The sequence below is a fragment of the Tachypleus tridentatus genome, chromosome 1 (assembly GCF_004210375.1).
Source record: "Tachypleus tridentatus isolate NWPU-2018 chromosome 1, ASM421037v1, whole genome shotgun sequence".
Taxonomy (NCBI): domain Eukaryota; kingdom Metazoa; phylum Arthropoda; class Merostomata; order Xiphosura; family Limulidae; genus Tachypleus; species Tachypleus tridentatus.
The window spans coordinates 27,612,482-27,629,035 of record NC_134825.1 but is presented as its reverse complement, the minus strand read 5'-3'; the positions used below and the strand labels follow the sequence as shown (position 1 = coordinate 27,629,035).

General features: G+C 34.1%; 1 protein-coding gene across 5 annotated transcripts in view; it reads left to right on the top strand.

The window, feature by feature from the left end:
• Nucleotides 1–16,554, top strand: part of LOC143244874 (von Willebrand factor D and EGF domain-containing protein-like) — a 98,701-nt gene that overhangs the window by 27,759 nt on the left and 54,388 nt on the right. For all 5 annotated transcript variants that reach the window (XR_013025370.1, XM_076490342.1, XM_076490351.1 and 2 more), the window contains exons 8-12: nt 413–486; nt 1,701–1,764; nt 2,072–2,281; nt 3,684–3,883; nt 15,512–16,347. Coding sequence is in view for 4 of the 5 variants with exons in the window: in XM_076490342.1 (XP_076346457.1) it covers nt 413–486; nt 1,701–1,764; nt 2,072–2,281; nt 3,684–3,883; nt 15,512–16,347 (1,384 nt within the window). In the remaining variant the exon portion in view is untranslated. The remainder of the gene's footprint in view (nt 1–412; nt 487–1,700; nt 1,765–2,071; nt 2,282–3,683; nt 3,884–15,511; nt 16,348–16,554) is intronic.

Here is a 16,554-nt window from a genome sequence, read left to right as displayed (position 1 = left end):
ACATCTGTATTAGTAAAATAATACTGAATAATTCAGTTTAAAATAATTGTCATTTACTGATATACATCCATAATTCCAAATGGTGATGATAGAAGCTAAAATGATTATGTTGTGTATTACACCGTGCATAAAGACAAAAAATATACAAGTATCATATATGTAAATATAAGTGTTCAGTATTTTATTATGACACACTGAAGTTTTTATTTCTATTATGTTGCATATTTATGATCTACTGGAACATTTAGTGATTATTTTTATTTGCATATGCATATGTGTATTATAATGCATTAAGCTACAAATAAGTGAACAGAAGCTTGTCCTTGTAATAAATATATAATATATAATTAACGGGAATATCTTATCGCATATCACTGCTGTTAAAGTATTACTTCTTCAATGAATACTTCAGGTCACCATTCAAGATATTCCATTTGGCTGGTGCTATTCATTCACAGAAACACATTACATCACATTTGACTCAAGGTGAGATATTACATTAATGAAGTGGTTATTACTTGTCTTGATAAAAAAATTTTACCAGTTTTGTTGTGTGACAATTATCAAATTATGCTTCTAATGTCATAACAAACATTCATATCCCTAGAATTTATGACAACTGGAAAGTTAGTTAATACAGTGGTGTTGTGGAATTTTGTGTTAATTAATTTGTTTCTTTAATTTGAATGAATTATCTGATATGTCTATGAGATAACTACCTACTCATAAGTAAACTTCCAGATACCAAAGTACCTGTCGGATTAAACATGGGTTGAGCATACTTTGCATAATTGTGACATAGCTATCTTTTCAACTTGCTTAATATGTTTTAATTCAGGATTGTGACAAATGTAGTTTTCTTATGAATAATAGCCTGATTATTTCTAAACTGAGGCCATAACTCACTTTATTGAGCACATATTATATTATATGGTGTTTTCTGTGGTTTTGACAACTGTTTCTAACCAGAAATCTTTAGTCTTTTGACTTTCATGAGTTATTTCTGCTTTGAAGAAATTCATTTGTGGGAATTAGTTAAATAGCTATAAATATAAAAGAATGTGCATCATTCACTTTTCTTATTTGTTAATGGTTTGTTATAATTAAGTTTTAATTTCAGGTAAATTATTTGTAGGAATATAGTTGATTCTTTTTGTTGTAGTTAAAAAAAAGCAAGTTTTGAAATAGATATAAGAAGTGTAAATAGTGTTGTATAAGTATTTTTATATATTTGTAGCCTGAGTTTGGTTAGAATGCAACCTGAGCATTTTCTTTAAAGCTCATAAACTGAATGAGAGATAAGTGTATTCTTATGTTTGAAGAAATTATTATCATTACTTCTTGTAATGCGGTTATTCTGAGAAGTTTTATTTTTGAAAATGCTGTATGTAAAAAAATTAATCTTTAAAAATTACTCATTCTCTGCATGTGCTTTTTTTTAAGTATGTGTATTAAAATCAATCTGTTTTTATATTTAAATTAGATCCTGTAATATGCATAATTTTCACAAGAACTATTTCTGCTATCAGTAATATATTCATAAATCAAGTATGTATTTAATGCATTAAAATTATTGATAAGTTTCTATTCAGTGTTATCAGATTATCAGATTAATTGAATCTGTAAAGGGTGATACAAATAATATTACCAGTTGTCATACTTTTCTGAAAGAACTAATTTCTATTTAATATTGTTAATAGGAGATTTGATTACTACAAAACTGGAACATTTGTTTTGTACAAAAGTACTCTTCGTAATTTTGAGGTAGGGTAAGTTATAATACTATATTTTACCTCTAGATGAAATTTATTAGCTTTTATATAACTGATATTATTAGTGACTTATTTTAAATTTCAGTTATATTATAAATATAATGTTTATATATATTGAAAGTAGCTTTGCATGTTAATATTTAAATATAATAAGATCATTCATTTTAATTTGTATTAATTTTTGTATACTGTAATGGTCATAAAATTTAACTTTTACAAATGAACCATAACGAGATCAAAGGTATTTTTAATAGGTATGTTATTTAAATGATGTCTTATAAAAAGTGTTTATCTCACAGGTTCATGCACGTACATGGTTCTGTGGCAGTTCTCATAAATCTGTATCATGTAACTGTGGTTTTGCTGCTCTGGAAAACAATGACCTGGTTAAAGTGGATGTATGTAGTCCCAGACTTCTCAGTACTTCACCCAGTATTGTTATGACATCTTTGGGAAATACACAACCTGAAGCAAAGATTATCAAGTCAAAACAAGGGAAAGTTTTGACTGTAAGATGTGTATAAATTAAGTTTTTAGTAGTTACTCATAGTACATGCAATGTCTGTATTTGTGCAAAAGCGCTGTAGTATTATTTTTGTGGTTGTGTTGTTCATGAAAGTATGTGCTGAGTGGAAGAAAGGCATACCTCATAATCTATGTTTTCTCAAACTTTATACCTGTGTATACAGAAAAGGATGAAAAATCAAATTCCTCATGTCACAACCTTTTAGAGTTACACTCAAAATTTAATTAAGCAACTTTATTATCGATAAACTTAGTATCAAAATATAAGTTATAATCCAAGTGTTAATATTATATAAATTTTAATTTCTTAAATTTAAAAGGAAATATTTCTGTAAATTCTCTGTATCTCATAACACTTGTTCACTCCAAATTACACATTTTATATTTTATTTCTGCCCTTGTATGACCTTTTGAGTTTGGCAAAAGTTACATTTACAGTGCAGATGTTATTAAGTCAATGTAAACTTAGAGCTATAAGTTTATTTGCTTTATTGAGATGTAAACAAGAAAACTAAACTCATTCCACTTGTTCTGTCATATTCTGTCTGTCAGAAAACGTCAGTAATTCTCTCTGACATTTGCTGTTGGATTATTTATAAACAATAACGGACAAATATTGTAATTTACTGAATTATTTCTGAGTCTAGCTCATTTTGTGGATAAAGTTAATTGTTTGGCCTCAATTTTATTGTTTGCTTTTGTGCAGATCAGCTTAACCAACAAACATAATTTATCATCATGCAATAGACCATTTAAATATGTGCTTTCACTGTGAACTAAGGAATAATCCAAAAAGACTTGTTATTAATAAATAATTATAATTGTATCTCTAATTTGTGAAAACCTAAGTTTTCACAGTTGTCAAAGGCTAAATAATGGCTAACTGTACACGTTTCATGTAATTTTGATATATAGATAAAATATTTTATTACATCTAAAATTTTCAAACTGTGAAAAAAGAAAACACAAAGTGTTGAAAAATTATCATAAAGAAATGGTGTTTTGAATTTTATCAGTATTAAACTTTGAGATTTCGTGAATTTTTTTTTTTGTTTCAACTAAAATTTCTTTTTTTAAACTTTGACATTTTTATTAATTCATATTGTATCAGCTTGTATTGATAAAAATCCATTAGGCTTATTAAGTATGCATTTTGAAATTACAGAAACTCTAACACTATAATACATAAAAACAACAACTAAATACGCTCAACCAAGCAAGATATTAGGACTGAGAAAATATGTACAAATATCCAGAAAAATAGTTGGAGTTTTATTAATCAGTGTATAGATAACAAACAAAAACAAATTATGTGGCAAAAACTGCAGCTTGTTCTTAAAATATGAGTTACCAGTTTTCATTGTTCATTTTTTCCATTGTTTTTAGGTTTTGTTTCAGTCTGGTTCTTTTGTTCGTGCCATTTTTGAGGAATGGGGAATGTCCATTGTCTTGAGAGTTCCTGGTTTGGATTTTGGCTACACTCATGGACTATGTGGAATATTTGATAGAGATCCAACCAATGATTTCCATGACATTGATGGGAAAATTCTTGGTTCTGATATTAACAAGTTTTTTAATATTTGGAGGTATGACTTATATTCATATATGATGGTACTAAATGAAGCAAGCATGAGATAATGGTTATTTTATCTTAATTAGATATGACATTTTTGACATACATTATAATTTCTCTGCAGTGTTTTATACTTACAAGAATTTAATGCAAAAGGAATTCCAACCAATCAAACTTAAATATTAACTTTTTATCATGAAAAATCATTCTAGAGAAAAATTGAACGATAAAGATAAAATATATATGATATATGGCAAGTATTGAGTTACATAATTTTGAAGATGATAAACTTTTATAAACAACTGAATTGAGATATGGAATGCATTTACGCAGACAATCCCACATATGTAAGATATGGATGCATTATAAGAGCGTAGTCAAATTTCAGTTTTCATTAGAGGAATAATTCACAAGCTGGCAGGAGGTGATGTTGGCTAACCACCTTCCCTCCAGTCTATTATCTTAAAATTAGAGATGGCTGATGTAGGTAGTCCTTGAGTAGCTTTGTAAAACATTTAACACTTGAAAAATGTTGCAAAAATTACCTCAAGTATGATTTATACAATTCTTGAAAAAATAACTACTAAAATAGATTCTAACAAATATTTAGCACTTGGTCCACATTCTGTCATTTTTTTTTTCATTTCAATGAAGAAAACTACTGTTTTTTACTTTTTGCTAAACCATTTTCAAAATTTTAAAAGCATTATTGTTTTGGTTTAACCTTGTAAAACATATGTTGGTCAGTTCATGTTCCTATTGGTACTTTTCAATTTCATGTATTTTTTTTCAAGAACCCTTGGTTCTTTTGATGCTCAGTAACTACTCCATGGCCTGAAAATTCTGGAAAGTTTTATAAAGATAATGAGAGGTGTTTTGTTTTTCCTTTTACCTTTTCTTTATTTAGGAGCAAAGCATATATATATATATATATATATATATATATATAAGTCAGTAGACCTGTTTGTTTGTTTTTTTGATTTAAAAGTTTCATTCATTCCTCTGACATCTTCTGGTACATATATCATGTTTATTTTCTTAATTCTTTGAACATTCCTTTTCTGGATTGTCACAGAATAAACTTGCATATTTGTTTGCCTGTTTGAGAGTTGATTTAGTTCAAAAATTGGGAAAAGCATTTGTTGGGGCCAGTATTAGCTCATTTTTTTCAAATCATTGCAATAATATTGTTAAATAATATATACATATCTAAATTATTTAAAGATGTTAAATTGAATATAATAAAGAACAGTTCAAAAACTTATTTTTTCATTAACTTTAAAACAAATTCAGTATCAGTTTATTTGAGACTTGTTTATTTATAATCAAATAAAATAATGATTAATATTGCAGCATGCAAACATCACTATTATTAAAAGTGCATTTGTGCAAAATATTCTGGTTATTTTAAAGGTTAACCAGGTAAAAAGTTTTAGCTTTGTGCAAACCCCAGTGTAGAGATGATTCAACAGTACAATTTAGAAATTGGCAAGTTAAGCAGTTTAGGGGAGAGGTTTTTCAGGAAATTCTCAAATCATCTTTGGGCAAACCTGATGGCCAAAATAATTCATTTAGTACCATTTAGTGAGAACATGGGTTTATGGGCCACATTTGTTGTGCTACTGTAGTCATGGCTGCTGTAGAGTCATGGTAAAACAAGATATATGAGAACTATATTTTGACATTGTTGCACATTTCATAGATATGTGATGCCAACAAAAGATTATTGCTTTTAGGAAGATTATGAAAAAGCCGTTTCTGATGCAAAATATTCATACACTCAGAATAGTGACTGACAATTTTCAGTATAAGGATATCCATTATATTAAATGTCATTGAATAACAAGGAATACAGATCGAGTTAAGGCATCATGATTATCTTCAAATCCAAGTAACATCAAGTAAATTGTTGTGTTTTCTAATATCTGAGAATCCATGAATAAAAAGATTAGTGGGAAAAGTCATATGTGACTTTCTGAAGAAGTATGTACATAATTGTGAAGAATTTCTGTCTGGAAAAGTGACATGTTTTCACATTACATTTATTTAACTGTTGCAATCTTGAACAGCTAGAGAATGAAATGGGTATTCATGCTACTCCACACAAAAACATACTGGTAAAATAACTGGCACAGCACATATAGATTTCTAAACAATATCGGACTGTTGAAACAGGCAATGGGAAAGTGTCATCCTTGTACTCTAGAGAGATTATGGAAAGCAGGCATGGAGAAATGATATGCTTCAGATGCAGTGGAGCCTTTCCAAGTGGAAATTCTGCTGCAGAACTATCTTCAAAATTCATGGTCATTATATAGTGCATGACTGGTATCAGGTGTTTATGGAGCTGAGATTTTTTATAGTAGTTGTTTGTGATATGTTTGCAATAACTTTCAACAATAAAGACACAGCCCCTCGAGGTGGATTCCCATGGTGAGGGGCCTCCCAGAGAAGGTTCTGTACTTTCATTTTACCTTCTTTGGGATCTAAACATCCACTGATGTGTTTGCTGTGCATGACAACCCGTGAAGGGAAGGAGAGGATCCGAGTACTTGAGAGGTCCAACCCTAACACACAATTTTGGCCTTGAATTCCTGTAGATGGGCAGCCTTGGGATGGCTCCTCCAAGGGTCATTCAGCTGTTCCACTTGAGCTAGGGTCAACCAAGTACCAGTGCTAGACGTTCTCAACAGGTATTGTGGATATTGTATCTTATGCTTGTGTTTAAGTATAATGTTCATAAAACCCTGGTATTGCACTGAATCCCCTCATAGGGCTCCACAGTGGGTGGGAACACTGGGCACTGAAATGTTCTTACGTTATTATTGATATCCCCATTCATAAAGAAAAATAAATAAATAAAATTATAAAAAGAAGGTAAAGGTAATTGGTTGGTAAAGGCCATGAATGGATGACTCTGTTCAACAATCACAGTTGGTTTCTGTACCTAGATTTCTCATTTTGCATTAATTATCTGAGAAATTCTTAGGGCAGATGTCTTCCTTTTTATATTCAAAATAGATGAGAGGGGCTTGCTGGCTCACTCCCCCCCCCCAAGTCAATAAAAATGTTACGTTCTGGAAACATTTACACCACAATATACCACTCCTCTTCAAACTGAAGGCGATTGGGGATATACCCATCTAGGTTACTCCCCATGCTACTTTAAATTCTTCAAAAGGAGTTATTGTTGTGAGGGGTCTAAACAACATTCCCAAGTCAGAGATCCTTGCTGGTTTTTCCAGCCAAGGCATTTCTGCAGTGCACTGTGTCCCCACTCATAAAAACAGAATAATGCTATCAACAAATGTCTTTATTTTGACATGCATGAAGGGGTGGCACTGCTGGTTGATCAGTATGTGCCCATGCTGTCTTTGCTACTTGATAGACCATCAGATCTGTAGCCAACTGTGTTTCCTTGGGTAGTATCACCACTATTTGTTCTCTCTACCTGTCTCCTGGAGAGACCCGTGATCAATCAGTCCTTGAAGCTCTTACTGAACAGTTGCCACCTCCTCTTTTAATCCTGGAGAAGTTTGATTAACATAATCAGACTGGGAGTGGTGCTGATATTGATGGAGAGGGGTTGTTCCATAGAGCTAATACTCTTGGATCACAGTCTTTCTTCAATATCAGTTTTTGTACTTATTTTCATGCATCTAGTCAGTCTTGTACTGCTATTGATCTCCTTCAGTCTTCTCTCACTTCTCTTTATGGGGCAGTAATCATTTTCCTAGCATTTAGAGGGAGACTGGCTGTAATTGATGCCACCTGACCCACATGCCTTGGTAGAAGCTAGACCAGGCCATCTGGCCCTCTTTCACTGGATTCTCAGAACTTTACCCTGCTGCCATTTGTCTCCCATCAGTAGACAACTGTATGGCAGCAATGCCTGACTGTATTGTCTAGGCAGCTGTTCAACTTATTCCTGAAACCTCAATACGTTATCCAATGTCTTTGTCCTTGATGGAATCCTGCCTGCCAAATGGCATGGAATGCTCAGTGAAGGTGTCCAGCATACATTTCATGGATATCCAACACTTTTAAATCGCATCATTTTTCAATAAGCACTTGCACATGCTCAGCAGATAAAATGTCAAAGCCAGAAGGAATCTTGGATTAAGCACAAAACTAACATCTCTCCAACTACCAATAGGACTTACGGGACAAGATTCAAAATGTCATTGTGCAGTATACTGCTGCTTTCCTTTCAGTCTTGCTCACAAATGTCCAGGAAATTGGTGATACTGAGAGCTAAGTTGATAATCTCTACCAAAACTTTCCTCGTGCATCTAGCTCTTCTGTTTCATCCCCCACCTTCTTAGTAATGAAGACTCAGGCAGAGCAGTTGCCTCTTTCCTTTTGGGCTGATCATCTCTATGACTATAATCACTCCTTTTACTTGTGTAATTGAAGCCTCTTCTGGTAGTTTTTAACCAGATCTAGCAGGAGAATACTTTTCCTGATGCTTGGCACTGGATTATTGTTCTCCCTTTCTCTAAGCCTAGTAAGGATCCCAATATTCCTTCAAACTGTATTGTGCAATTGCTTTGAGCTGGCTTTGAATGGTGGTTGATGCTTGTCTTGTTTGGTTGTTTGAATCAAGCAACCTTCTTTCAGCCATCCAGAGTGGGTTTTGACAACAGTGCTCCATTATGGAGTGGACCACTTGATTCGACTTGAAATGTCACTTATGGAAGCCTTTTCACAGTAACAACATTTTTTTTAACCTTAAGAATGTTCATGATACTACCAGGAGGTATGGAATATTACAAGACCTCTACTCTTATGGTTTGCATGACCATTTGCCCATTTTTAAAATTTTTTTTAATAGACCAGTGATTCCAAGTTTGTGTGGGTTCAACACTTTCCCATTCTTTCCCCCAGGAATGTAAATTCTATTAGGGCTATGTCTTGTGTGTCACACTTTTCATTTTAAGATTAATGCAATTATTGGACATCTTCCTCCTACAACTGCAAAAATACTCTACATTGACGACTTCAAATCTTGCAATTTGTTGAAGATGTTGACCCAGTTTACCATTTGCAGCTTTGGCTCCACATGGGGGATTTCACACTTTCCAGTCCTGTGTCTGTACACTGAATCTCATGAACCTCCTCTGTACCTCTGCCATTTGCAACTATCTTCACTGTATACTTTAAAAACTTTAATTCTTACCTCAGCATTTCATCTAGGTTGTGTTTTCCTTCTTAGTGGGCCATACTTGTTTCAAAATAGACAGTCTGTCATTGTTTCTGTTAGCCTTCATGTGTAGGTGCAGCTGGCTGAATTGGGTCTTTCCTCCACTGGCCAGCTCATCCCACCATAGGTGTGACTTTTTTTTTCTGAGTCAGTTGAGGAAGGCAGATACTCCCGATTGGAAGTACTGTCTTTTATTTGACAAACACCTTTTGAACCATCCTTTCATTCCCATTTACACAGATGGTTCAAAATCAGGTGACTCTGTGGGCTCTGCCATGGTATGTTGTGGTTTGGTGGTTGCACACAAGATCTTCTCTTCACTTTCTTTGTTCACTGCCAAATTGTATTCCATTTCTCTTACCCTTGATCATGTAGAAGCTATGGAGTGCACCAATTGTACTATTTATACTGACTCATTTAGCCCTCTACTGTCCCTGGAATTGCTTCAAGTTAGTTCTCACCTTTTTCTTGTTGATATTCAAACTTGACTGGCAAATTTCTATTCAGTTTTTCTGAATACCACGCCACATCAGTATTCGTGAGAATGAGCTTGCTGACACCACAGCTAAGTCCATCTACTCTGGTGCTATCATGGCTGTGCCTGTCCCATAAATGGTCTACAGTTTTGTATCAAAGACTCTCCTCTGCATTAGTTGGCAGTTAAATTGGAGTGAGCAAAGTGATAACAAGCTTTTCCAAATTAAATCTTATGTTGCTCTTTGATCATCTTGTTTCCATAAGGATCAGAAGAGGGAAGTTGTCCTGGCTTGGCTAGGCATTGGTCACAGTTTTTTAACTCATTGTTTTCTTTTATCTGGACTGATACACCAATGTGTGGTCTGTGTGACACTCAAGTCTCAATAGCCCACATTTTACTGTCATGCCATCATTACACTCATGAGCAGCAGTACCATTTTAGACATGTCTTTACAATAGGTTCACCACTGACATTTGGTAGTGTCATTGACAATTGTAACATTGTTCACCTCAGTTGTGTTTTTACATTGTTAATGGTCATTGGCTTTTGTTATGTTTTAACATGATTTCCTTTTACAGATTTTTATTTTTCACTGGTTGTTTAGTGCAGATAGCCTAGTTGCATTGCACCAATAAATGCCAAGCAATCAACCAACTCATGTATACATTCATGGTTATGAGTTGGGTGGATTTCACCCAGCTTGTATTTGTAGAGTTAATATATATTATTTTAAAACAAGTGGACAGTGTTTCTATTTGTTTATAATTGAAATCTGTCACCATCAAGTTGAAGACACTTACTGTAAAGAATCTGACACTGATGATCCAGCCATGTTCTGCAGTGATAAACAGTGGCAGAAGATTTAAACAATAATGGCAAAGAGACCTAAATACACACAGTTCTAGTAGTGGCAAAAGTATCATAGATGTTGCAACCATGCTATATAACATGTTGACTGACTTTGATAAGTGGGTAGAGATGGGTGAGCAACTTAGGTTCAAAGATAGTGATTTATGAGAGTTTGTTAAACAACAAGACCTATATAAAAAATGTCAACAAAAGTGAGAGGAAGAAAGTCAGATAAGTCAGAAATAAGAATGTGAATATGAAACACAAGATCCAAAAAGGGAAAGAAGAAAAGAAGAGAGAATGGAACTAGAGAGAATAAAGCACAAGTTGAGATCTCTAATCTTGCCAAACAAAAAAAGTGGAGGATGCAAGTGTGAAAATGTGGCCAGGGCCAAATGTATCAAACCACCCAAATTTATGAACAAAAAAATGACAAGGATGCTTTCCTAGAGGGGTTATGAAAGATTTGTCCAATGTCAGAACTGGAAGAAACAAAGGTAGTTGGACAGTCTGTCTCAGCTATCTTCTCACAGAGAAAGGCCTACAAGTGTATGCATAGATGATGTCAGGAGATATTATGGAGTATGACAAGTGCTGAAGTGCTATAAATTTACTGAAGAAGGCTATTGACAGAATTTGGAGAAGTCAAATTTGACACTAGAAAACCTATTTCAGTTTGTGGTACATTTATTGTTATACTTCACAAAATAAAATGACATAGCCAAGTGTTTAGATTTGAAAGACTAGAAGATATACTAATACATAAACAGTTCATGTGCTTCACTGACATGTCACTGTTTCTGAAAGAGACAGCACCAAAAGATGTGAAAGAGTTGATTAAGCTTTCAGAACATTATAAGGAAATCCATGGAAAGTTAGTCCAAAAATAACTAGTCAATGTCAAAACTAGGTGTTACTGACCAGAAGCAGGATGCCACAAAAGATGATAAGAAGTTAACAGATAAAAAAGGAGAAGAGATAATATGCTTATCATAAAATGGGGCGCATTGTGAATGAGTGCAAGTTTGTCACCAACAAGCAGTGATAGAAATCTCAAGATAATGCAACTGAGCTACTAACAAAGATGATTTTGGCAAGAAGCAGAAGAATAAATGTTCCTTAGCTGCTTCCACCAGAAGAAACAGTGATGACAACTCATCAGATCCACCATGAGAGGGAACTGCTTTCACCAGGATTAAACAGTGCATGATTGATGGTCAGCTTAAGTTAGTGAATGGGTCAATGGTGTCAGTGGTGATTGGAATATGTGACATATACAACAAAGTGCCAATGAATCACATGCCAATAGGTGAAGATTGTGTCAGGGACAAGCAAATGAAAGTTCTACAATATACTGGGTGCAGCAAGAATGATTCTAGCATCTAATGACTGGTTGATAGGTAAGTTATATCTGTTTATGCTGATTGATGGGATAGTGAAAATGTGTGACATAGCAAGAATAAAGTTGGACACTTCATAATATGTGGTAGGCCTGAAGGCCACGTGTATAAAGTCACCCATCTATTATTTTGTGTTTGGCAATATACTTAGCAGTAGAAGTTTGAGGAAGTAGACAGAAAGAAGACTGATTAGGCATCTGCAGTCATCACTAAAGCTCAAGAGAAGGAAAACATGATGTCAAGGACCTGCAAATCTTGAAGAGTGATATCTCAAATGTAGCTCTATGGGAGGTATATGATGCACAAAAAAAAAAACCTTTACTGCCTGGGGGAAAGTTTAGTACAAGAACATGGGTAAGGGGATATACAGAATATATGACCAGAATGGAGTGGTGTATTGGATCTTTTTTTTTTTTTTTCTACTGGGAAAGTTAAACAGATAATAGTATCAGCAGAATGTCAGGCTCACATGATGAAGTTGGCTCAGGAGTCTATTGTGGGAGGACACCTAGGAGAACAGTAGCAAAGAAGGTGGCAGATAGAATCACCAGCAACTTTCACTGGTCATGGATCATTGGAGATGTGACAAGATTCTTCAGTTTGTGGGACATTTACAAAGGACAGTACCTAGAGGAAGGTGGCCAAGTGCCACTTGGTGACATACCTCTCATAAAAAAGCCATTCAGCATGGAGTTTATCAGATCACTAGTACCTGTATCCAAAAAGTGCAACTGGTATATGCTAGTAGTAGTTGACTACGTGACATTACCCAGAAGCCATAGCACCGTTGATGATAGAGACATAGAGAGTGCCAGAAGCCTTTCAGAAAGTGTTCTTTAGAGTAAGCTTTTCAAAAGAGGTCTTGCATGACAGAGTGAGTAAGTTTATCTCAGAATTAATGCAATAGGTATGTAGACTCATCAACACTAGGCAGCTCTATCACCCTATACAACCCCAGATGTAATAGATCTTGTAAGAGAGTTCATGAGAGGGGTATCTGCAGGCAGTATTACTTACTTACAAAGAAGTCCCAGAAGTGAGTACATGATTTTGACTCTTCAACTTACTGTATGGAAGAATAATGCAAAGCCTGATGCAGATACTGAAAGAACTGTGGACAAAAGAAGAAAAGTCAGAAGTGAGAAACACATACCAATACATATTAGACCTCAAAAACGGACTGGAGGAGACCTGTCAACTAGCTCAGAAAGTTTTTTACGTTACTGAAGTCAGTCAAAAGCATTTCCATACCAAGATGGCCAATGATCAATGTTTTAAGGCTAGAAGACCTTAGTTCTGCTATCTATAGCAACAACAAACTCACTCTGCCATGGATAGGACCTATTAAAGTGCAGGAAGTGATCAGCAGAATGGAATACCAAGTGAAAATGAATGAGAAGACTAAGGCCAAATAGTATGTTGAAGTGGTACTTCATGAGAAAAGAAGACCTAATAGATACAGTGATTGAGGTAAAGATGAACATTGTATGTGTGGCTCATAGATGCAAAACAAGAAGATAGTGACTTTATCCCAAAAAATGAAGACCTACTTAGACTCAAGATCATGGGGTGGAGATGAGACATACAGTGACATCAACATTTGTCAAGAACTGACTAGCAAGCAGAAGAAAGATATACTCTGCCAGCATGCACATGTATTCACAGGAAGACCAAGCAAGACATAACTTGTATAACACAATACTGAGACCATTACCAGGGATCCAGCCAAGTTGAAGCTGTACCAGATACCTTACACAATAAAGAGTCTTGATCAAGCAAGAACCTGTAGTAACGTTAAAATCTAGAATTCTTGAGATTTTGAATTCAGCCTGTTGTTAATCAGTGGTAATTGTGAAGAAGAGGGACAGCTTGATCTACTCCTGCATAGATTTCCAGAAACTAAACCTTCTGATAAAGCTTGATTCTGAATTTATATGCAACCCCAAGGCTATCACAAGAAAATTAAGGTCAAGTTTGTATTAAGATTGACTTCAGTATAGGTCATTCACAGGGAAAAGATCTATTTCTCAGTAGAGAAATAATCTAAAGAGAAGACAACTTTTTTGACACCAGAAGGATACTATCAATTTAAGAAGATGCTGCTTTGGGTTATTCAACTCAGCAGTGATATTGAATAGAACCACCAATGTTGAACATGATGTAGATGACATTTTAACTCATACAACCAGATATTGGAAGATCACCTGAAGAAACTTTGAGAGCTGATCGGGCTGATGAAGACAGCAAGTCTGAATATCAGACCTCCTACATGCTACTCTGGCTGTATTAGACTTCACTGGACACAAGATGGGCATCCAACAGATAGCTACAGAAGAAGATAATCCAATGTGCATATAAGATCCACCAGCTCTAACATCCAAACAACAAATCAGATCCTTTTTTTAGGGTTAGCAACATACTACAGAAAGTTCATCTCAAACTACATTGACTGACCTTAGCACTTCTGGAAGAACCTGAAGATGGACTGGTTCCCATAATATATGTTCATAAAAATTTGTTGAGCAATGAAAAGAACTATTCTCTGATTGAACAAAATTGTGGCCATCATATTTAACTCCCTTTATGTGGAGATGGCTGCCATCCAGATGGAGAATCAACATTTTGCCTACATCCACAAGTGCAAAATCAGTAGTGTGAGGATCAGGTGGTGAGTGTTGTACCTCCAGAACAACTGGTTTTACATTGAGGCCATCAAGGGGACTAAGAATGTTGGTGCAGAATGTGTGAGTGAACTGTGAGCATGAACCAAGAACAGTCTTTGTGTATAGCAAAAAAAATATATTGCAAATATTTTTCTTGAAGAGAGCTTACTGTTAGATATACATTACTTTTTAAGTTTAATACAAGTGTTATGACTTGTGTATTTTATATATCATGGGTGTCATGTTTAGTTATTTCTAGAAGTTATACTTTATGGTAAGGTTGTTTACATAACTGTTTATGAATCACCAGTTGGATCCATATGATTCCCTTTGACGTTTTAAACATGTTTTCTAAAGTATAGATTCACCAAACAGCTTCTGGATCCATGGCTTTATTGGCTATGGGGTCTTTTAATATCATAGGAGCAACACAAAAAAAATACAATCAGTATTAGAGTTATTACCACTCATTACTATGCATGATACTGAAAATAATAGGGGATTATTCCCAACTTTTATGGCCAATTTTTTTTTTTACATTGAGTGTTGTAATAAGCAAAACATAACATTACTGAATGTAACACAATTTGTATACCCACTTAGTAGTGAATGATATAAAAAACCATGTTGGTAATTTCAGAGCTAGTCTGCAATATTTACATCATGGCTCTGTATATTTACTTATGGTTTAGAAAATCACCAGCAGGCAAAGGCTGTAAAATGTTGTACAAAATAAACGTGTGAAGTAAAAGTAGAATATGTTAAAGTGAAAGTACGACATTTAGAAACACAGTTAATGTAATATATTAAAACTGTATAGATAAATTTGAAGATGTATATCTGTATGCTGAATAATATAAATATTACCCATAATTGAGTGGTTGTTTTACTATTTAAGTTTCTTTCACTAATAGCCCACACTAACACTACTGATTGGATTTTGAAATCTTTACAATGATATCATATAGATATAAATGTGTCTTAAGAGTTTTATTTAGGTTTTGCATTTAATCCTATATGAAAAGATAACGTCTTTGAATTGTTTCAGCTTAGATTCTGGAGAGAGTCTGTTTGATGAAATCCCCAATGAGACTTTCACCTCATCCAACCATCATAGTTGTATCTGTAGTACTCCTGTATTCACGCCCACTTCTAATTCAAATGGGAATTTAGATGTTTCATACTCTGTTTTCTCAAAGAATGGGTACGAGTTTCATGATGATCATGAATGTAATTCATCCAACAACCTTAACTGTGTGAAATCCTGTGAAGTTCCAGAAATACTTGACTTTCACCATTTGTTCTACCACAGAGATATAACAAAAACTGTGGTATTACAAAAAGGATATAACACTGTGGAAGAAAATGGTGAAGTGCTTGATATAAACATAAATAAACTTTATCCTGAAGCCAGTAATGAATTCTACTGGTTGAATAATAAATCATCAGAATATAATGAGACAGATATCAGACCAGTTGTGAAGAAAAATAGCTCATATTTTTTGGAGATTCCTCTTCAGAGGGACAGGCCTTTTTCCACTAAAAATTCTAAATTGCATATTATCAATTTTTTTCAGTTTAAAAATGTAACTTCTAAGTGGAAGTTTCAACATGGCAGTAAGAAGTGGGATATTAAATCACGTAGAAAGAGATCTCCACGTGGAGATATACCAGTACACATGGTTCTACCTTTCACATCTGAAAGTGACTTAACCTTATTTCCTTCTGGTGATTCTGTTGAACACTGGCCAACACCAAGTGGTAGGACAAAAGAACAAATAGTAAACCTCTGTACTGATGTATTGACAAACTCCACAATAGCTCATGCATGTTCTCAGTATTTGGAAAAACACATGTTAGAGGCTATTGGCATATGTGTATTAGGTGAGTTTTTACTGGATTATTTATTTTACTTTCTCATTTAAATTTATAAGTATTTTTAATTGATTCAGATGTTAGAAGTATATATGGGAATTACATTTGAGAAACAATTATATAATTATTAAGAGACATTAACATTTATTTATCTCTTTAAGTTGTGCTCATTCAGTTGTCTCATAATCATGATGAAAGTAAAACAAGTGAATACAA